A 20,910-nucleotide genomic window follows, 5' to 3' on the forward strand; every position below is an offset into this window, starting at 1 on the left:
TTCAGAAGTCAGCAGGACAGCTTTCTATCTCTCCAATCATCCTAAATACAATAAAAAGATCACTGGTGACTTCCCCCACTCCTGGGAAGTACAAAAAAGCAGAGTCCCCTGAAGCTTTTCCTAATTAGTCATTTTGTTGATTAACTGCACACCATCGAAAGCCCACCACAATAACTTCTACTATGTTTTTCACTCCTGTTTGTCCCTTCAATTTTTTTTTTCCCAATTATTCCCCCTTCTTTTTAGATAATATATTTTTAATAATGAATTGAGTTTCTTGAACTAAATCCATGGTGTAATTGGGCTTCTCAAAGAGAATTTACCTCTTCTCTCAGTTGTTTTCATGCATATTTTGCACAGAATGCCTTAGAATAGTCTGTTCATGAAAGAAAGGCACAGAACGTACAAAACATTTCGAATTTCTCCAAAATAAATAAATAAATAAGGTTCGTTTTGATGCTTCTGATGTCTAGAATGCTATGAGCTCTGTACAGTCCCCTAACGCATGGAAAGTGTCAATTGATATTTGCTAAATGAATGATTCTGGAAAACAAAAAATAAACTAAAAGAAAACCTTTTATACCTCAACGATAAAAAAAAAAAGAAAAAGATTTTAGACTTCCATTTACACTCACTTTAAAAGGCCCAATCCTTTAGTTAAAAGGATACAAACACCATGGTGCTAACTTAGCTGTCCCTAAGTACATTCTATCAAATTCTGATTGGATGTTTCAACCTTGGGGCTTAAGGTCTTATTTTTATGATTCCAAGACGTCGTTGTAATAGAAATAGCAAGTACTATGGGCTTCCTTGCCTTCCTCCCTCTAGGATTTCAACTTCTCCTCGAACACCACCCCTGCTTTTCTAGTAAATCCCACATTACAGAACAGTCTGAGGTCGGAGATGAGAAGAAATTAGGAAATTGGAGCCATGGAAACGGCGGAGCGGAGGAAACGTGGGAGCACGAGCGTGGTAGGAGGGGCGGGAACCCTCCCGGGGAGACGGCACGAGGGCGCTCCTCGGATTACGTCATGCACCCCGGGGTGACGTCACGACCGTGACACGCGGGTGACGCCGTTGCCGCGGCGACTTCCAGTCGTCTCCGCCCCCTTCCCTCGTCTCTCTCCCTTCTCCCCCCCAGCGTCCTTCCCCCAATCCCCTCAGGCTCGGCTGCGCCCGGGGCCGCGGGCCGGTACCTGAGGTGGCCCAGGCAGCCTCCCGCCGGCGGCGCGGCCCGGCCGCTCCTCCCGCGCCCCCCGCGCCTCCGCCTCCGCCTCCCCCCGCCCTCCGCCTCCCTTCCCCCTCCCCGCCCAGCAGCGGCCGCTCGGGCCCCTGCTCTCGGTTATAAGATGGCGGCGCTGAGCGGCGGCGGCGGCGGCGGCGGCGGCGCGGAGCAGGGCCAGGCTCTGTTCAACGGGGACATGGAGCCCGAGGCCGACGCCGGCGCCGCGGCGTCTTCGGCTGCGGACCCTGCCATTCCCGAGGAGGTGAGTGCCGGCGCCACCCTGCCGCTTCTCGCATCTCGGGGCTCGGCTGGCTGGTGTTTATTTGGGGGAAGGAGGCAGCGGTGGGGGCTCTGGTGCCCTCAGCCACCTTCTCCAGTCGGCTCCGCGGGGTGGGAGGTGGGCATCGCCCCCGTGTCCCTCTCCGTCATGCACCTCCTTGCTACGTAAACACAATGGCCCGGGGGTGGGGGGGTTCCCAGGCCCCCACCGCAGATGTAGAGATTGGGGCAGCAGGGGTTGAGCAGGCGGCCATCAATAGGGGGCGAAACTCAGGGTTGGTCCGAGAAGGTCACGACCGGCTGAGATGTCCGGCGCTGCATCTCGTAGATGTTTTCGTTATTGGGGGGCCGGGGGTCGGGGAGAGGGGCGGCGGCGTCAAGGTGGAGGATGTAGGGTAGTAGCCGGGTCCCCCGGTCCGAGGTACTGTCGTGTTCAGTTATTGCATGGTCATGGGGATGATGGGGCGCATCCTTCCCTCTACTCTCCCTGACTTGTTCCCCTTTTCAGGCCGCTGCCCCCCTCCCCTTCTGCTTGTTTGGGAATTTCTCTTCACCTGTTCTATTACCCAGCGGACGGTTTTGATTTAGTCTTTACTTTTCCATCCCGGTCTGTGATCCTCCTTTCCTAGCGTTTGTCTGTCGTTTGACTGGTAACCCCCATCCCATTCCCATCCGCCGTCCCGCTTATTTTCCACTTGCCGGACCTGCCTGCCGTCTAACCTCAGTTTCCCCTTAAAGAGCATTTTGCCCTTCTCTTACCTTAGTTTTCTTGAGGCCCTTTAATTCTTTCCACAGCTCCCTAACATTGTTATTTTTTGTTATCTTCACAAATCCTTCTGGACACTTTGGAGGTACTTACTTTCTGAATCCTGAAGCTGTCAGGCTTCCATCGGGTTTCACTTGGCTCTTTTCTCCCTTGCACTACTGGCACTTTGTGGCTAGTCTTCCATTGTGCATTCACACCTCTTTACTCTTACCCATTTTCTTTTATAGGTTTGATTAATTTCTTTGTGTTGGCCTCCTTTTTGTCCTTTTTTTTTCCTTTTCACTTTTTTCCTCTCTTTAGTCCTTGCTGCTTTCAGCCTGTTTTGCATTATTCAGCCTCTTATCATCTTGTCAAATTACCTTATTTACATTTTGGTTTTTGTTAGGTAAAATTTATTACATTCAATATCTGGTATTTTATTACATAAAATAATAGGCCTTATTATACTTTACAAATAATAAAATATGGTATAACTGTGCTTTACAACTATTGATTAGGTGATGTGACTTATTCTATTGACTTTACTCTAAGTTGTTTCCTTCCTACTACTTAATCTTGTTTCCCAATTTTCGTGACGTCTCATTCTTTATTCTCTCTATGCAGTTCTCTTTTTTCTGCTTCATCATCTTTACTTTGGAAATTCATCTGATATGCTTGCTTCATTCAGTATCAGTTCACAATATTTGCTTTCCACACTTTTATACTATCTCCATCTATGCCCAGAATGTGTTCTGTACCATCATTTGATCTATTCTAAATTTCTCATTTTTTTTTTTATTTCTTAAAATCACTTCACTTTCCAGGTTGCATTTCTGCTTAGATCTGTTCATTTCCCCCATCTTCTTGGATTCTAAGGATAAAGCTCTTTCTTTCTTCCATTTCCTAGTTTATTCTGTTTCCCTTGTCCCCATTTATCATTCATTCTGCCTTGTTTCCTGGTTTGTGGTACTTAACTTGCTGAAGCTTCCTCTTGTCTTCCCCTCACCTCCACATTCCTTCTTAATTATAAACAGCTTTGTTCCGTTGACATGGAAATTTATTTTTAGGATACATTGTTTTAAGGGGGTAAATACTAGAGGTCACATCTGCTGTCTGTTTTCTCCAGGAATCGGATATGCCTTTGTCTTACTAGGCACAGGTGCCTCTGGGCTTTACTTTACTCTGCAGTACATGTGTGGTTTTGTTGAATTTTATCCTTGTTTGAGGAATACTACAGAGTAGAAGAGTGGATAAATTAATGGGTAGGGGTTGTAAAATTGTACTTCTCTGATTATAACATTGTTTACATTGATAACTTTGTTTCAGAGTTATTAGAACAGTTTGCAATTCTATGTAGACGGCTTTTAAGTAAAATCTCTACCCTGCTGTCTTATTTGAAAGGACCAGATTGTTTGGAGCTCTACCCCCTGAAGATTCTGATTCAGTAGGTGAGAGCTAGGGCCATAGATTTCTGTATTTGGCACACTTCTTGGGCAATTCCCATGTGCGAGTGCTTGAGAATCTCTATGCTAGATTAAGTTTAAATTGGCAATTGGAAAGCATATTCTGATCTGAAACTATGACTTTTAACTAATTTTATTTAGTTAAAAGACAAGTGTTTCCCACTGTCCCCTCCACTCAGTTTTTAATGATTATTGATGAATAATAGTTTTTTTCTTTATATTTTCTTATGAGCTGATAAATGCATTTGGCTGGGGGTGGGGGGGTGGTAATAAATGATTTAAAAAATGGATCTCTTTTGAATATATATATATGAATATTACAGATGATAGGATACATTTCTCCAAAAAATAATTGTAAATTTGAAGTTGATATTAATTCATCAGAAACTGAAAGGTACTGTGGTCTTTTAATTGAACTGTCTTCCTTATATGCAATTAAAGGGTTATCTTAAAATTGCCAAATACATGGAAAGAAATGAAAAAATGTTCTTCTATATAATGACACATTTTATTCTAAAGATTTATCTTACTTGACAGTAAAATGTAGGTTTTTATTTTCTCAGAAATTTCAGCTGCACTAAAAAATTTCTAATTACAGAGGGAAAGCATGATTATTATCAAAAAAACTAGAAAAATATAAGTACAAAAAGTAAAAAAAAAAAAAATCTGTAATCTTGCCACTAAGATATAACTACTATAAACATTTTGGTGTATTCCATCTACTTTTCTTAACTGATCATCTTGTTTTGGATGTTAGGTTGTTTTTAGTTTTCTACTGTTATTAAACATCTCGAACATAGAATATAGATTTTAGTTTTTATAATTATGTTGGGGAGTGAACAAATTTCATGTCCCTTATTTGTAAGTTACTTTGTAGGTGCTCAAAATAGAATATTCTGGTAAATGACAGGCGCTTATTAAATGTTTATCCAATGAATGTGCTTATACTTTTGGCATTAAACATTTATTTCTAACCATTTATATTTCTCTAATGTTTCTTTCTATGACCATATGGTATGATATTGTACATGGTATAATATGACCACATGGTATAATAAATACGCTTATTTTTAAGAAGTGGGATACCAGATGTGATATTTATTAACTATTATTGTGCTGTGTTTCTGTCAAAGGGAGCTCCTTGCAATTGCATTACAATTACAGTTGTATTATTTTCTATTTTTGAGATCTCTTATTGTCAGTCTTGGTTAAGCTGCGTAATTGTAATAATGCATTGACTAGGGAATATTCTGGGATGGAATCTCCTTTATAATGAGGTCCACTGTATTAAAATATATCTTTGTGAACCATGTCAGGTTGGATTGCATCATACCCCTGAAAAGTGGTATTCCCACTAAGGTAGTTGCTTGTGCAGTTCTGGCTATTGCTGTTAATACTTGCCTAGATATATTCTAAGGTGCCCTTAGGCAAAACTATAAAATACCTGCTTGTCTTTGGTATTTCTAGTGTTTGCTTTCTGTACTCTTTCTCCTTACTTAATGAACTTCTTCCTTAAGGCATCCACTCACCCCTTCTTTTTAGAAAGTTATTTGATATTAGTCACTTATATATGCTGGCTATTAAAGGAATCAGTTGTCAGTGAACAGATAAGAAAGGACTGTTTGGACTGAGTGCTTGAGTCCTTGAATGTAGTAAACGTTAACACAAACTTGATTTAATTGTATTTAGATAAAATTATATTAGGATAACAGACTGAGCAGCCTGACTTTTCTTGTTTTTCTGTCCCTTGCTTTCCTGATTAGGGTGAATAGGAAGTGGATCTAGCAGCAGAAAACCTGAGTGATGGGGAAGAGTCAGAGGGAGTAGCTTTCATTTTTTGTGTGTTTTCTAAGACCTGATGCCTGCCTTGTTGCAGGATGGGGCTACTACTTAGTGTTCTTCCTTTTCCTTTTTTCTTCAAATGTAAAATTGTTTTCTTCAGAATTGCCGAAGTGCATTTTGTTTCTTTGACACCTTGATATTAATTTAGGTGACTACTTAGTAAACATTTTATATCTTGGTCCTCTTGTCTCATGAAATCCAGTATGTTCCTAATCTTCCTATATGTCTGCCTCAAATTGTCATTAAGATAAACCTTTATTTGTCAGTAGTTCTCACTGGATTTTGTCTTCCTTGGAAGTTAAATTGTTTTTTATTTACTCTGTATTTCACCTACATTGGTTATTCTGTAAAGTTAGAATCAGCAGTAGTTAACAGAACTTCTGAATTCAAAATAGGTAGGCCTGTTTGGGAGTTTTTGTTTTTTAAAGTTAGGTAGTCCTTCCTTGTTTCCTATGGAAATTTATTTCTCACAGTTCTGGAGGCTAGGAAGTCCAAGATCAAGGTGCCAGCCGGTTTGGTGGCTAGTGAAGGCCTGGTCTCTGCTCCCAAGAAAGTGCGTTGAACGCTGTGTCCTCACATGGCAGAAGAGCAGATGATCACGCACAAACCCAGTCCCTCAAGCCCTTTTATAAAAGCAGTACTTTCTTAACTGTGGTGTTATAAATAACTTAATGTTAGTATAAGAACAAAAAAATACAGCTTTATTTATTCAATACCTTCCTTAAATATTCTGTGGAGGCATTGACATGTTCTGGGAAATAGTTTTTACTTTTCAGTTTTCTTTTGGCTACCAACCTAATTTACTATCATACTTAATTAGTATGGTAGTCAGAAGAAACTCTTAATATAGTCTCCACCCTAATATTTAAGCAATTATTTTTCCCCCCTACCCTCTGAGATTATTTTGGTTTCCAGTTTTCTCAGGCTTAAAAAAAAAAAAAACAAAAAACTATTCTTATTCCTTACCATATCAAGACTATACATATAGAGGGAAATTGATGCCCACTAACTTTACATTCCTTTCTGGGCCCTGGGAATGGCCTTGATACAGAATATAAAAATTGCTTTGAACTCAATTAACTTTATATCTTCTGGAAGCTCTGTAGAATCATATGAAACATCATTTTCATTCTTGTAATGTAGCTGCAGTTATTAACAGCACGTTTGGGACAAATGTACCACAGGATGGTGGTTTTCAAATTACTCTAGACATCTAGGACAATTTTTTAAAAAACACTCTGTCACTGTAAGAAATAAAAGTTTTAAGTTGCCCCAATATCTACATATGTAAAACCGTTTTTGTCTGTTTAGTACACTTTAAAAATCTTTGCCTTCTGTAAAAGTACCTGGCACATAGGTACTCAGATATTTAGTGAAAAAATTAGTGAATGAAACCCTATTAGATATGAGGCACTCTGCTTTTCTATACTATTCAATTCTCTTTTTTGTGCTAGTCATAAAATCAGCTTACCAGGTTGGCAGGCGAATTGGTTGTAAAAGGCAGTTTGAAAAACGCTTTTGAGGTTTCAAGGACCTTCTTCAGAGGTTACCCTAAGGCTCTGTTTAGTGCCACTACACCTTAACTATTGAAGTTTTTCCTTTATCTGCTTCACATGTTGGTTTCCATGAAAAAAAGCGTTTTATGGCTGTAAAAATTTTAGAGTCTGGGTGTATAGAAGAGAGGTTTGTGCAGGCATGAATCTTCCCAAGTGTTATAATTTGTGTAGAAAATTTCAACTTGTTTCTAAGGTAGGGGTCCACAAACTTCTTCTGTAAAGGGTCAGGTGGTAAATATTTTAGGCGTCATGGGCCATATGGTCCTGCCACAATTCCTCAACAGTGCCGTTGTAGCTCAACAGTAGCTAGTGGACAATAATACATTAACTAATGAGCTTGACTGTTTTCTAATAAAACTTATTTATGGACACTGAAATTTGAATTTTATGTACTTTTCATGTGTCATGAAACAGTCATCTTTTGATTTTTTTTTTTTTCCCCAACCTCTCAAACATGTAAAAATCATTTTTAGCTTGTGGGCTGTATAAAAACAGGCAGTGTACCAGATTTAGTTCATGGGCTGAAGTTTTCTGACTCCTGGTCTAAGGGAGAGACGGTATATCATATTTGAGGTTCTTAAATTAAGGTGTGGTTTACAGGTCTGTGGAAAGTTCATAATTGCTTTTTTTAAGAGTGAGGTTTATTGGGATATAATTTACATATAATGTACCACTTTAAATATGTAGTTTGAGTTTCAACAAATTTTACATAGTCATGTAACTACCACCACAATCAAAATATGGAACATGTCTATCATCCCAAAATGTTCTCTAGTTCCTTTTTGCATTCATTCCCATCCTCCTTCCTCAGTCTCTGGCAAACACTGAGCTGATCTCTAGTTCTGTCTTTTCCAGAAAGTCATATAAATGGAATCATATAATATGTAATCTTACATATTTGGCTTCTTTCACTTTGTGTGATGCTTTTAAGATTCATCCATGTTGTTCCATGGATTAGTTTCTTTATAGTGCTTAGTAGTATTCTGTTGTGTGGATGTACCACAATTTTTTAAATCTATTTACCAGCTGATGGATATTTGGGTTGTTTCTAGTTTTCAGTGATTATGAATTAAACCGCCATAAATATTTGGGTTCAGGTTTTTGTATGGACATTAGTTTTTATTTCTCTTGAATAAGGACTTAGAAGTGGGATTGATAGGTTGTATGGTAAGTGTATGTTTAACTATAAGAAACTGCCAAACTTTAAAAGTGGCAGTACCATTTACATTGCCAGCCAAAATGAATGAGAGTTGCCGTTACTCTGTATCCTGGTCAGCACTTAGAATTGTCAGTCTTGTTAGTTTTGGCCATTCTAGTAGGTATGTAGTAGTAGCTCATTATAGTTTTAATTAGCATTTTCCAATTAACTGATGATGTTGGACATCTGTTTATGTGCTTATTTACAATCCATGTACTTTTTTTGGTGAAGTATCTATTCAAATCTTTTTATTTTATATTTATCTTCTTGTGGTGGAACTGTAAGTGTACTCTCTCTCTGTATGCTAAATACAAGTCTTTTATACAGATGTGTGTTTTGCACGTGTTTTCCAGGCTGTGGTTTGTCTTTTTATTTTCCTAAGAATCTTTTGAAGAGAAGTTTTATTTTTTGATGAAGTTCAATTTATCAGTTTTTCCTTTTGTTCATGCTTTTAAGTGTCCTATCCAGAAAACCTTTGCCTAACTCAAGGTCATAAAAGTTTCCTCCTATGTTTTATTCTAGAAGTTTTATAGTTTTAGCTTTTACATTTAGGTCTGTGAACCACTAGGAGTTAATTGTTGTTTATATTGCGAGGCAGTGGTTATGGTTTGTTTATTCTTTTATATATGGATGTCCAGTTGTCGCACATTTGTGAAAAAGAATAACCTTTATCTGTTAAATTACCTTGGCACCTTTATTGAAATCAGTTGCTTATGTTTCTGAGTTTTGGATTCTATTCTGTTTTACTGATGTATATGTTTATTCTTAGGCCAATATCACCCTATCTTAATTACTGCAGCTTTATTGTTAAGTCTTAAAATTAGGTAGGTCCAATTCAGAGGATTTTTACAACTGTGAAATATAATTTTTGAATTTCTTGTGTAACTGTACTTTTGGAAGGAAAGGATCCATAATTTTTTTCAGATGCTTAAAGGTGTCTTCTACCCCCAAAAATAACTTAAGACTTACTGAAGTATATAGTTAATACAACTCTGTCTTGAATTATGTGATGGTGAGGTTCATGAAAAGTGGCAGATTAAAAAAAGTTTCATCCAAAATTATTTTCCTTATAGGAAATAACAGATTATGTTCTAGTAGGTTATACAGAAATGTCAGTCATGCCCTTTTTTTACCATATTGCAAAAATGTGACGTGTAATTAAGATGTGTATGGGGGGAAGTGAATATATCAAGATGTTTATTCACTAAAAAAGTCACTGAAGATGTCATTCAGGCTGTGGAAGATACTAGCTTACAATACTAGCTATGTTATTCTTCATATTCATTACAAGAGTTCTTCCATTTGAAACCTGTGTTGTATTTTGTGGTGTTTCAGAATTAGCGCCTTTATTAATCTTAGAAGCATCATTAAATCGTTATGTTTTTGCTAAGGATAGGCATGTGGCGGTGGTTGGTCACATTTCTGCCTTTTTCAGTGGGGCCCGTGGGGTCTTTCACCTTGTTTTAAATTACACCCATGATAGCTTTTTACCGCCTAGACTGGGGAATGTCCCTGCAATATAAAATGATGTTTCTACTCATGATTTTCACTTAAGAATTAAAAAACAAAAAAATCAGGAAACACGTGTTTATGGATCATAAGTCTGGAATATGTGACTGGGATAGAGTTATGTGATAACTGGGAAGGTAGAAACTGTCCAGGATTTTGTTCATATTGCTTACAATATTGACTCCTTAGAGTGTCATTCCAGTTTAGCTTGGCTACCTTGGAGATTTTGAAACTGCACTTCCAGGGAGAGAGAAACACAGCCTTTTAGCAGACTGTTTTCAACCGTTGTTCCAGAATTAGTGTGTTAAAAAAAATAAAAGGTGTGCATCTCATTATTGTAAGAGATGCTTTGTGTTTAAATTGAGAAATACTTTTACATTTTTCCTTGCGCTAAATATAAAACCTTTAAATTAATAATACCTCAGAATTTTGACCTTCTATTTTTAGAACAGCTTAACTAAAGCTACATTCTGGTAGAGGGATGTGTGTGTGGGGGGGGGTGAGACAGACAAACCATATACGCACAAAACGGAAACAATATAGAATGCTCGAAGGTAATATGTACTATGGAAAAATGAAAATAAAACGGTAAGGTTGGAGGGGCTAGGTTGCAATTTAAAATGGGGAGATCAGGGCAAGACTTAGTTGAGAAAGTGGCATATGAAGAAAAACTTCAGGAAGTAAGGGAAAAGCATTTCAGGCAGAAGATGACTAGTTCAAAGGTTCCGCATCAGGAATGTGCCTTGTTCTGCATCAGGAATGTGCCTTGCCTATTCAAGAAACGTTAGGAGGCCAAAGTTGCTGGAGTGGGGAGGGTGTAGTAGGAGGTAAAATCCAAGGGGGAGGGGGTGGAAGTATGGCCAGAAGCCATTGTAAGGACCTTGACTTTTTTTTTTTTTTTTTTTTTAACTTTTTTGAAATGGGTAGCCATTTGGGGTTTGAGCAGCTAGAGCTGAGTGACATGGTGTGACTTACATTTTAACATGAGTGCACTGGTTGCTGTTTGGAGAGTAGACTGTAAAGGGGCATAGAAACGGGAACCAGGGAGAAAGCTCTTGCAATCATGTAGGCCATATTGGTAGCGGTAGAAGTATTGAGAACTAGTCAGATTTGGGATGTTTTGAAAGTAGACCCAACAGGATTTGTTGATAGATTGAATGTGAGGTGTGTAAGAAGAAGAGGTGTCAGGGGGAAGGGGGAGGGCACAGCTCAAGAATTTAGTTTCGGGCATGCTAAGTTTGAAATATCTATTAGCTATCCAAGATATTGAGTAACTAGTTGGATATATGTGTCTGGAGTTTGGGAGTGAGGCCCTGTGGCAGAGACTGTTCACCATATCCATATCCCATTTTCTTCTTGGGTATTCAGCTAGACACCATTTTCCCCTTGCAGTTAGGTCATTAGATTGAGTTTTAGCTAATAGAATATAATCACAAGTGATTTGTACCAATTCTAGGTCTGGCCTATACAAACATCCTCCATCCTGTTTTCTCTTTCTGGCTGGGTGCAACTGAGATGATTACTAGGTATGTTGGAAGCCATGTTTTGTCAACAGTAGATTGTCTATCAGCCTAAGTTCCTGAATGACTGTGTCGATAAGGACTACTCTGCTAACCTGTTCAGCCACCTAGTACTGTTAGATAACTGTATTAGTCTGCTTCTGTGGCTTACAACAAAATATATGGAACTAGGTGATTTGCAAAGAAAACAAAATTTATTACTTACAGTTTCTGAGACTGGGAAGTCCAGGAACACATCTGGTGAAAGTCTTGGTGATGGCAGCAGTGACCCAGTGATCTCACATTGCAAGATAATGGAGGCAGAGAAAATGAGAGAGATAGGGCTCCTTATGCAATCTTGTTTTAAGGCCCTCAGAACCATACCCATGACCACCATTATTAATCCATTTACTACAGCATGGTCCTACAATCTAATCACGTCCTCAAGGCTCCACCTTTCAATTTCCATAATAGGATTTCCCACTCTCAACAGTTGGCAGTGGGGATTAAGTCTCAATGAGGTTGGGGGGCATTCAGCCTACAGCAATAACCAAGAAATAAAGTTAATTGTGTTTGAGTTCTTATAGCTTTCAGGTGTTATACCAGTTAGCCAACCCTAAATTTGGGCATTTAGATAAAGCTGTAAGACTAATGTGTGGCCATCAAGGACATGAGTGTAGACAGGAAAAAAAAGATCCAAGGTTGAAGAAAAGAGGAAAAATCTGAGAAGGAGCAACCAGTGAGGTAGGAAATCAAGTGTAGAAAGTTTGTTAATAGCGAATTGTCTGTATAAAAGCTGCTGCTAGGTCAAGTAAGATGAAAACTAAGAATTTAGTTGGGACCTAGACAAAAATAGAGCATTGGGGTGAGGTGCTGAGGGAGATATTTTAATTGAGTGATTTTAAGAGAGAATTGGAGGGGAAGTGAAGATAGTAAGGAATTATCCTATAAAGGGGAACAGAGAAATGGAGCTAGAGCTAGCAAGGGAAGTGGGGTCAAGGTGCTTCTTTAAGGTAAGAAAAATAAGGGCATATGATGATAGGAATGAGCTATTACAGAGTACAATATAAATGATTTCAGGAGGGGGAGAGAGATAAGAATTGCTGAGGCAATGTTCCTGAAGAGGCAAGAAGTTATGGGAGTTAGTGTACAAGTAGGAATTGACTTTCAAAAGGAGCATGGATACTTTATGCTAATAGGCGATAAGGCAGAGTGTGTGGATACAAATGCTGCTAGGTAGGTAGGCAAGATAGATGGGCATCTGTACATGTTTTCTTCCAATTGCTTCAGCTTTTTTCAGTGAAGTAAGACTTGAAGTTATCAGCCGAGAGTAAGGATTTGGGGATATGGTGTTTTAAGGAGAGGTGAATGTGTTAAAGTTGTTCAGCAGCATGTGAGAGTGAATGGACTAAGGACAAAGTAGTAAAATAGATAAGAAATATTAAGTTATTTTATGAGTTATCAGGGCAGCACCGTGGGTGTCCTAACTTTTTGGTGCAGGTCCCCAAATCAGAGTAAATGTAACTGGCCAAAGCAATTTAAACAGTCAATATGAGTCATTCTCATTTTGAGTAAAGTATGGAATCACTGGGGAATAGAACGTGAATTATTATGTCTTCATGAAGTATCTGCCCTTATCCCACCATGAATTTAAGCTAACTTTGGAGATGTCTGGTAAATAATTTTCTTTTTTCTTTTTACAAATTTCCTTCATTCTTTCTGTATTGAATATTTATTATTTTGTCTATGTGAAATGGCATCCCTATCATTGCAGTCTAATTTTTTGAAGCAACTATTGTACTCTGTTACTTTCTTTCAAACACTCTCCAAATTTTATTTGTATTAGCTCATGCTTTTCCGACTGTCTGAAATATAGATTTCCTCCCTCCAAACCTTTCAGACTTAGCTCACCTACCATTTATTGTAGGAAGCCTTCTTTAACCTCTTTCCAAGGCCTAGTTAGGTGCCTCTGCTTTGTGTTTTTATAGCATCCCAGAGTTTACGTATATCATTTTACTCGCTGTATTTATTGTATTGTAGTTTTTTATTGGTATCTATTTCCTTTAGACCAGCACTGTTCAGTCAAATTTTCTGTGATGATGGAAATGTTCTATGCTGTTCAATATGGTAGATACTAGCCATATGTATATATGCGTAGTAGGACAGAGGAACTAAATTCTAAATTTTATCTAATTTTAATCAACTTAAAATTTAATAGCCTCATGTGGCTACTGGCTACCTTGATCAGTGCAGCTCTAGACTCTTTTAAAGTCAGAGTCATGTGTGATTCATATTTATTTTCTCATTGCTTAACAGTAGTACTCACTGCTACTTAAATGACTGAATCCTTCTTCAGTACTTTTAGTCCAAATAGTTATCACTCATCTAGAATGTGGCAGTTTTCTTCTCTAGACTTTGTTGAAGCAAAACACTTCAGTCTGTAAGGAAATTTATTTTATTTTTATTTATTTATTTTTTAAAGGTTAGAAAGCCAGTTTTTTATTTCTAAAGTTCTGCCATACATTTCTAGCAGTGCTGATGGTCACCTGTTGCACTTGCACCAGGTTTTCCATGTAGCCAGCAAACAGTGTCTAGCCATCAGAGCCCAGGCCAAAGAGGTGCACTGGGGTGACTCTGCTTTGCTGCTGGTACTAGTAACTTCTTGCTTCAGTTCATCTACAATGATATTGCCCTCCAAATCCCAGATCTTGATGCTGGGGCCTGTGACAGCGCAGAGCCAGTAGTGGTTGGGGCAGAAGCACAGGGTGTTGATGTTTCCACCATCTAGTATGTAAAGGTGCTTGCCTTTGTTGAGATCCTGTAGCATGGCCTGGCCATCCTTGCATCCAAAAGCACCGAAGGATCCATCTGGAGAGACAGTCACAGTATTCAGATAACCCACGTGGCCAGTGTGGTTGGTCATCATTTTTATTTTTATTTTTTTGGCAGCTGGCAGGTACAGGGATCCAGTGTGTAAGAATATTTAAGTGAGGCTTTGATTTAAGTTTGCAAATCTGGCAGACTACCTCTCAGTGTGAGAAGTATGCCCAATAATCAGAAAAGGCAAGAAGTTCAGGAAAGTCTAAGCAGTAAACAAATTCCAAATATTGTGTGAAGAAGGAATGGATAACTGATTATGACATATTGAACAAATGGTTTCTCGGGCCTTTTACAGTATTTACGGCTACTCTAATCTAGGTTATTTAATTCATAATTCCTGTCTATTTAAAAGGCTAACACATCCTGTCTTCCCAGGATTTTTCTAAACAGTCTTACTTACACTTATCTATGCTAAAGTCCATTTGTCAAGCAGTAAATTCTAATGGAGGGTCGGCTTTTGGGGCTAATTAATAAGTCAATTAAATTTTTAAAAATGGAGTCACTGTGGTTCTTTTCTTCTCCTTTCCTGGCCTCTTTTCTTCTTCTTCAACTTCTATCTTTAACTACAGCTTTCCAGTTTATTTTCAGAATTATGTTGATTTGTACAACACTAAGTTCTTCAGTCATGTAAAGTTAGGGTTTTTTCTCCCACCTTTAGGACTGAAAAATTGGGTACTGTAAGGTTACCTCGAGGACTTGTCTGAGGGCTGGGAATGGTAAGGAAGAAACTCAGTGTGCCAGGTTCTATTTCATGAGGGTAAGGAGGCAGTTTCTGTTTCAACAACCAAAGCAGTTCCACTTCATAAATTAATATATTGAAATTGTGCTTAAGACTTCATTTGGAGGGAAAAAAGCCTTCTAAAAATAACACTCTTAATTGTGGAGTCAAGGCATATACATGGCAGCATGTGATTAAGTGCGAAAGTAGATGATGGAGAACCATAAATGCTGTAGGAGTTCAGACATGAAAAGTTATTACGGGCTAATGAGGTCTTGATGGAAGTTAATATTTAACCTAGGCAGGTAGAAGGAAGGAAAAGGATGAAATATGCAGTGGGAATAGAATTTGCAAAGGATTGGAGTTAATACCTATGGTAGTTTGGGTTAAGGAACAGAATGATCTGATTACAGTTAAGTGAGTTGTATGAACTAAAATTTGGCTAAATGAAGTGGAACTGGATTGTGGAAGACAGGTAGGCTGAAAAAAATTTGCACTATATATTTTGTACAGGAAAATGAAATCCTTGGAGGAGTTTTGGTTACTACAGGTGTTTGGTTGGGGACACTATTAGTGTTTAATGAGCAAGGATCAGGGAAGTCAGCCATCTCACAATGTTCAGGATAGTCTACACGTTTAAAAATTGTCCCAAATAACTACATGGCTTAAAATGACATGTTGGAGTTTGATGATGTAGGTGAAAAATGTGATCATAAAGATTTGAGCTTAGAAACTCTGTTTTATGTATGAGGGACTTTTAATAAACACTAAAATTTTCAGGAATTCAGTTATCAGATATATTGGGGGAATATTAAAGTTTTCATTTAGAACTTTATCAAGAATTCTTTACCACTTTAGAAAATCACATAATGATGGCAGCACCACTTATACAGTATTGGTGACTCAAATACTCTTTCCTTCAGTCTGCAGTGTAACTGTCACAGTCACAGTGATTCTGTGTATAGGTACAAGCAACCCTCATTATGTTATCATAGTAATTGACTATGCAGTTTGAAATAAATATTTCATGATAAATTTATTTTATATGATTGATAGTACAATTTGGGTATTATATTGGCTTTTAAAATTTCAATTAGGCAGGTTATCTCTGAATTTCATTTTAGGGTAGTACAAAGAGTGTTACAAAATAGTTATTATAAAAGGAGAAAACTGATTTTTGTTTTCAGTAATGGTAGATTAGTTTATTCAGATGGACCCTTTTGATGAAAACAACTAAAAATCTTTAAAACATTATTGAAAAAAAAAAAAAAAGGAATTGAAAAGCTGAAAAGATATCGAGGAGCTGCCAGGGCAAATTCTAGGAGAAAATGGGAACCCAAAAAAGTAAGTAGAAGATGAAGTAGCTTTTGCCCGAAAGGGCAGTTGCCAGTCTACACATCATTTGGGCTTCGGTTTTGATGGACTTCCAGGGGTGAAGAGGACAGAAGTCAAGGCTTAGAGTACATCTAAAGTGAGAGTCAACAAAGGAAGATAACCCTGTTTTTAGGTGAGATCCCAAGGACTCCATTTTTAGATTAAGGGTGAACCAGAACTAAACTGTCTACCCACTCCCATGTTCAGGGAGTCGTAGGGAAGATTAAATGGAGCAGGGGAAGAAAAAGGAAATAAAGAAAAATAAATCTTTCTAGTTGTTACCACAGTTTTTGCCTTCACACTGATTTGCAGCTCAGGTTTGTCTTTTCTGGGTAGTTGAGGGACCTTCAGCCATTTATCATGGTTCCTGGCTTCAGACTAGTAGTCTGTAATATATTCAACTATATTTTATGTATGTTCTTTAATATGTAGAATTCTTTGAACAATATAATTATGATTTATGTAGTTTTCTTTATGTCCATATACCTAAAAATAAGTATTTTTAAAAAGAAAAAAATAACCATCCAGGCATTCAAATTGTCCTATGAATAAAAAACAGCAGTGAGCAGAAATAGATTCACAAAATCCTCAGATATTGCAAATATCAGATGGATTTAAAACAATTGCTGTTATATTAAAAAATTGAAGACAAACTTGAAGACAAGCAGGGAACAAGAGACTATCAAAAATGAGTTAATAGGTTTGGGAAAAAAACAAATAGAAATTCCAGAAATGAAAACTATACCTAAGAGAAAGATTTAACAGATTATTCCTAGCTGAGAGAAGAATTGGTTATCTGGAAGATAAGGCAGAAGAAACGTTCCAGAATGCAGCACAGAGAATAAAAAAAAACTGGCAGATATTGAAGAGTGGTTAAGAGACATTTGAGTGAGATCTAACATATTTAATCAGAGCTCTGGAAAGAGAGGAGAGAATGATGCTAGGTAATTAATATTTGAAAATTTTATAGATCTGGTGTGAAACCAGTTGATAAATTTAAGCAACTCAATGAATTTCTAACAGTATAAATAGAAAGAAATCTGCATCCAGAGAAATCATAGCAAAGCTGCATAAACCCAGATACAAGTAGAAAAATCCTAAAAGCAGCTAGAGACAAAAAAAGATGTCCTTTAAAGAAGCAACTATGGACTGACAGCTGATTTTTCAACAGAAAATCATATATGTTTTCAAAGAAAATAACTGCCAATCTAGGATTCTACACTTAGCAAAAATATACCTCAAGGATGAGGGTAAAATAAAAAGTTACTTGAACAAACTCAACATACTCCATCACCCCTTTCTAAAGGAAATTATGAAGTATATTCTTAGGCAGAAAGTTTCCAGATAAAAGCCTGAGGTGCAAGGGTGGAATGAAGAGCCAAGAGAGTGGCAAATATGTGGATGCACAGAAATAAACATTGACTGTGTAAAATATTAGTAAGGCCTTAATTAAAATATATGACAAGTGAAGGCAGTGTTCTGAGAACTTTGTGTTGTCTGGGAGAAAGGTAAGAGGTATTATTGACTGATGAGTTAGATGTTTTAATGTCTAGGGTAACTACTAAAATGTAGAAACTAGATTTTTACCTTCTAAACTAGTAGAGGAGAAAAATGGAATAATAAAAATTAATTAATCCCAAAAGAGTCAAGAAAGGAAAGAACAGGTAAGACAAACAGCACAAAATAAGATAGGTAGATTTAAATTTAAACTTATCACCAATTATATTAAATAGAAATGGATTAAATTATTCAGTTAAAAGCCAAAGATTGTTAGACTGAATTTTTTAAACATTCAAATTTATAGGGGTTAAAAAAAACGGATCTGAAACCTAAGGATAAAGGAAATCAAAAGTAATCATTACAATAAGTTATATCATGCATATTCTAGTAAATAGAATATGGTATAGTTATGTTAATATCAAAGTAGACATTATGGCAGAAAGCATTGTTGGCAATCAGGAGGATCCCTTCAAAGTGATAAAATAATCAGTTCACTGGGTGGATGTAATAACTTTAATAATATAGTATAGCCTGAAATATAGCCTTAGAATATACATATAGCAAAAACTAAATACTACAGTAAGTAGACAAATCTACAATCTTACTGGGATATTTTTAAACACCTCTATCAGTAGTTGATGTAAGAACCAGACAGGTTAGTTAAGATATAAAGTATTTGAACAACACAGTGAACAAGTTTAACCCAGTGGATGTATAGAACCCATTCTATCCAGCAGTGGCAGACTACACATCATCTTCAAGCACACATGGATATTTGGGGGGAAAAATTGACTGTATACCAGGTCATAATACAAGTTGCAACAAATTTCAAAGGATTGAAATCGAGCCTTTTTTTTGTTCATAATGCATTTTTATTAAATCAGTATCAATAGGATAATTTAAAATGCTTCATATGTTTAGAAATTGAGGAACTACTTTGAAGTAATCCATGCATCAAAGAAGAAACCACAATTAAAATTAGAAAATACCCTGAACTGGATGATTACAAATTTTTGATGTATCAAGTTGTGGAATCTGATCAATCTTAGATCCTTAAAAGTGATATCATCAGATGTTAGCATCCTTACATATGAAGGATATTGACCAAAAAAGTAGGAAATACTATATGAAAGATTCATGATGAAAAAGAAAAAATTGAGCCTGAGTTTCATCAGAACTCTAGATCTAAGTACTGGGTTTATGGGAAATACAGGAACAAGTGACACCATGAGAAAGCAATCAACCAAATCCAGAAAGTTGGACTTTCTATAATATAAATGACTTTTTTTCTTCTAAAAAAATCAGTGTCATAAAAAAGGAAGGATGAAAGGGGAAAAGGAGAAGATTAATAGGGGTGCTATTAGAATAAAAGACTTAAATAGAACAATCACTCCCTCAAATGAGAACAAAAAAGTTATTGAATGCAGCTTAAAGTCTTAAATGTGTACACTACAAAACAAGAAAACGCCAATTTTTTTTTTTGCGTCTTATTTGTGATCCCATTCATATGAAATGTTTTGTTTTTCACATCAGAATAATTATATTCAGTAATATACACTATCATAGCTATTCGTGGCCCTTTACTCATTCCTCCCTCGCCTCTCCCTTCCCACTTCTAGTAACTTCAGTTGTCCTTTTGAAGGTTATTGTGTGTTATTGTGAATGTTGTATCTTTCTTTCTTTCTTTTATTTATATGTTTATTATTTTAGCTCCCACTTATGAGTGAGAACATATGGTATTTCTCTTTCTGTGCCTGGTTTATTTCACTTAATATGATTTTCTCTAAGTTCATCCATGTTGCTGCAAATGGCAACATTTCATTTTTTATACCACATTATCCTTATCCAGGCATTTGATGATGGACATTTAGGTTGGTTCCAACTCTTGGCTATTGTAAATAGAGCTGCCGTAAACATGGGGGTGCAGGTATCTCTTCAACATGATGCTTTCCTTTCCTTTGGGTATTTAACCAGCAGTAGAATTGCTGGATCATGTGGCGGTTCTGTCTGAAGTTGTTTAAGGAATCTCCATACTGTTTTCCGTAATGGCTGTACCAATTTACAGTCCCACCAAAAGTGTAGGAGGGTTCCCTTTTCTCCACATCCTCGCCAGCATTTGTTGTTCTCTGTCTTTTTGATGATAGCCAGTCTGACTGGGGTGAGATGGTATCTTAATGTGGTTTTGACTTCCATTTCCCTGATGCTAAGTGATGTTGAGCATTTTTTCATGTGTCTGTTGGCCAATTGTATATCTTCTTTTGAGAATGCCTATTCAGTTCCTTTGCCCATTTTTAATCTGGTTATTTGGGAAAAACATTAATTTTAACTTAAATATCCATTCATCACAGCAATTTAATGTATATAGGCAACTGGAAAATAAGCTCAAAGAAAAAAGGAAATAAGAAAAAGGAGAGACTTACAATGGAATGCATCATCAAAACCAAAATTAATTCTTTACAAAGATGAATAAAATGGATAAGTTTTGAGTGACATAAATAACCAAGAGCAAGAACAAAAAAATAAAAATTGGGACATCACTACATATCCTAAAGGCATTTTAAAAGATCATAAGATGGAATTATGAGTAGCTTTAAGCCAGTTAATTAGAAAACTTAACAGAAATGAACAAATTCCTATCAAAATAACATAAAAGCTGACTCAAGAATATACAAATAATTTTAATGGTGGTATCATAATTTGAAAACATTAAATCAGTAGTCAAGCTTTCCCATGAAGAAAACTAGTAATTCTACAGTACATTCAAGGAAGAACATTTCAGTCTTGTACATGTTCTTCCAGAGAATAGCAAAAGATACAGTGATCTCAACTACTTAATTTTTTTGGCAGCTGGCCCATATGGGGATTCAAACCTGTGACCTTGGTGTCATCAGGCTGTGCTGTAACCTGCTAAGCTAACTGGCCAGCCCTCAACTAATTTATATATGGCATAATTTTGATTCCAAAACCAGACAGGAAGAAATGGTAAAGACAAATTAACAAGCTACCCTTATTCATGAACATAGATGCACATTTTCCAAGGAAGATAGAGTCTTTCATCTGTCATCCATCCATTCATGTATCATCCATTCATGTGTCATCCATCTATCTATCTGTCTATCTTT

General features: G+C 37.1%; 1 protein-coding gene across 3 annotated transcripts in view; it reads left to right on the top strand.

The window, feature by feature from the left end:
* The first annotated feature begins 1,305 nt into the window (after window positions 1–1,305).
* BRAF (B-Raf proto-oncogene, serine/threonine kinase) overlaps window positions 1,306–20,910 on the top strand; it is a 169,673-nt gene continuing 150,068 nt past the window's right edge. For all 3 annotated transcript variants that reach the window (XR_010023848.1, XM_063099532.1, XM_063099533.1), the window contains exon 1: window positions 1,306–1,487. Coding sequence is in view for 2 of the 3 variants with exons in the window: in XM_063099532.1 (XP_062955602.1) it covers window positions 1,350–1,487 (138 nt within the window). In the remaining variant the exon portion in view is untranslated. The remainder of the gene's footprint in view (window positions 1,488–20,910) is intronic.

The sequence above is a fragment of the Cynocephalus volans genome, chromosome 6 (genome assembly GCF_027409185.1).
Source record: "Cynocephalus volans isolate mCynVol1 chromosome 6, mCynVol1.pri, whole genome shotgun sequence".
Lineage (NCBI taxonomy): Eukaryota > Metazoa > Chordata > Mammalia > Dermoptera > Cynocephalidae > Cynocephalus > Cynocephalus volans.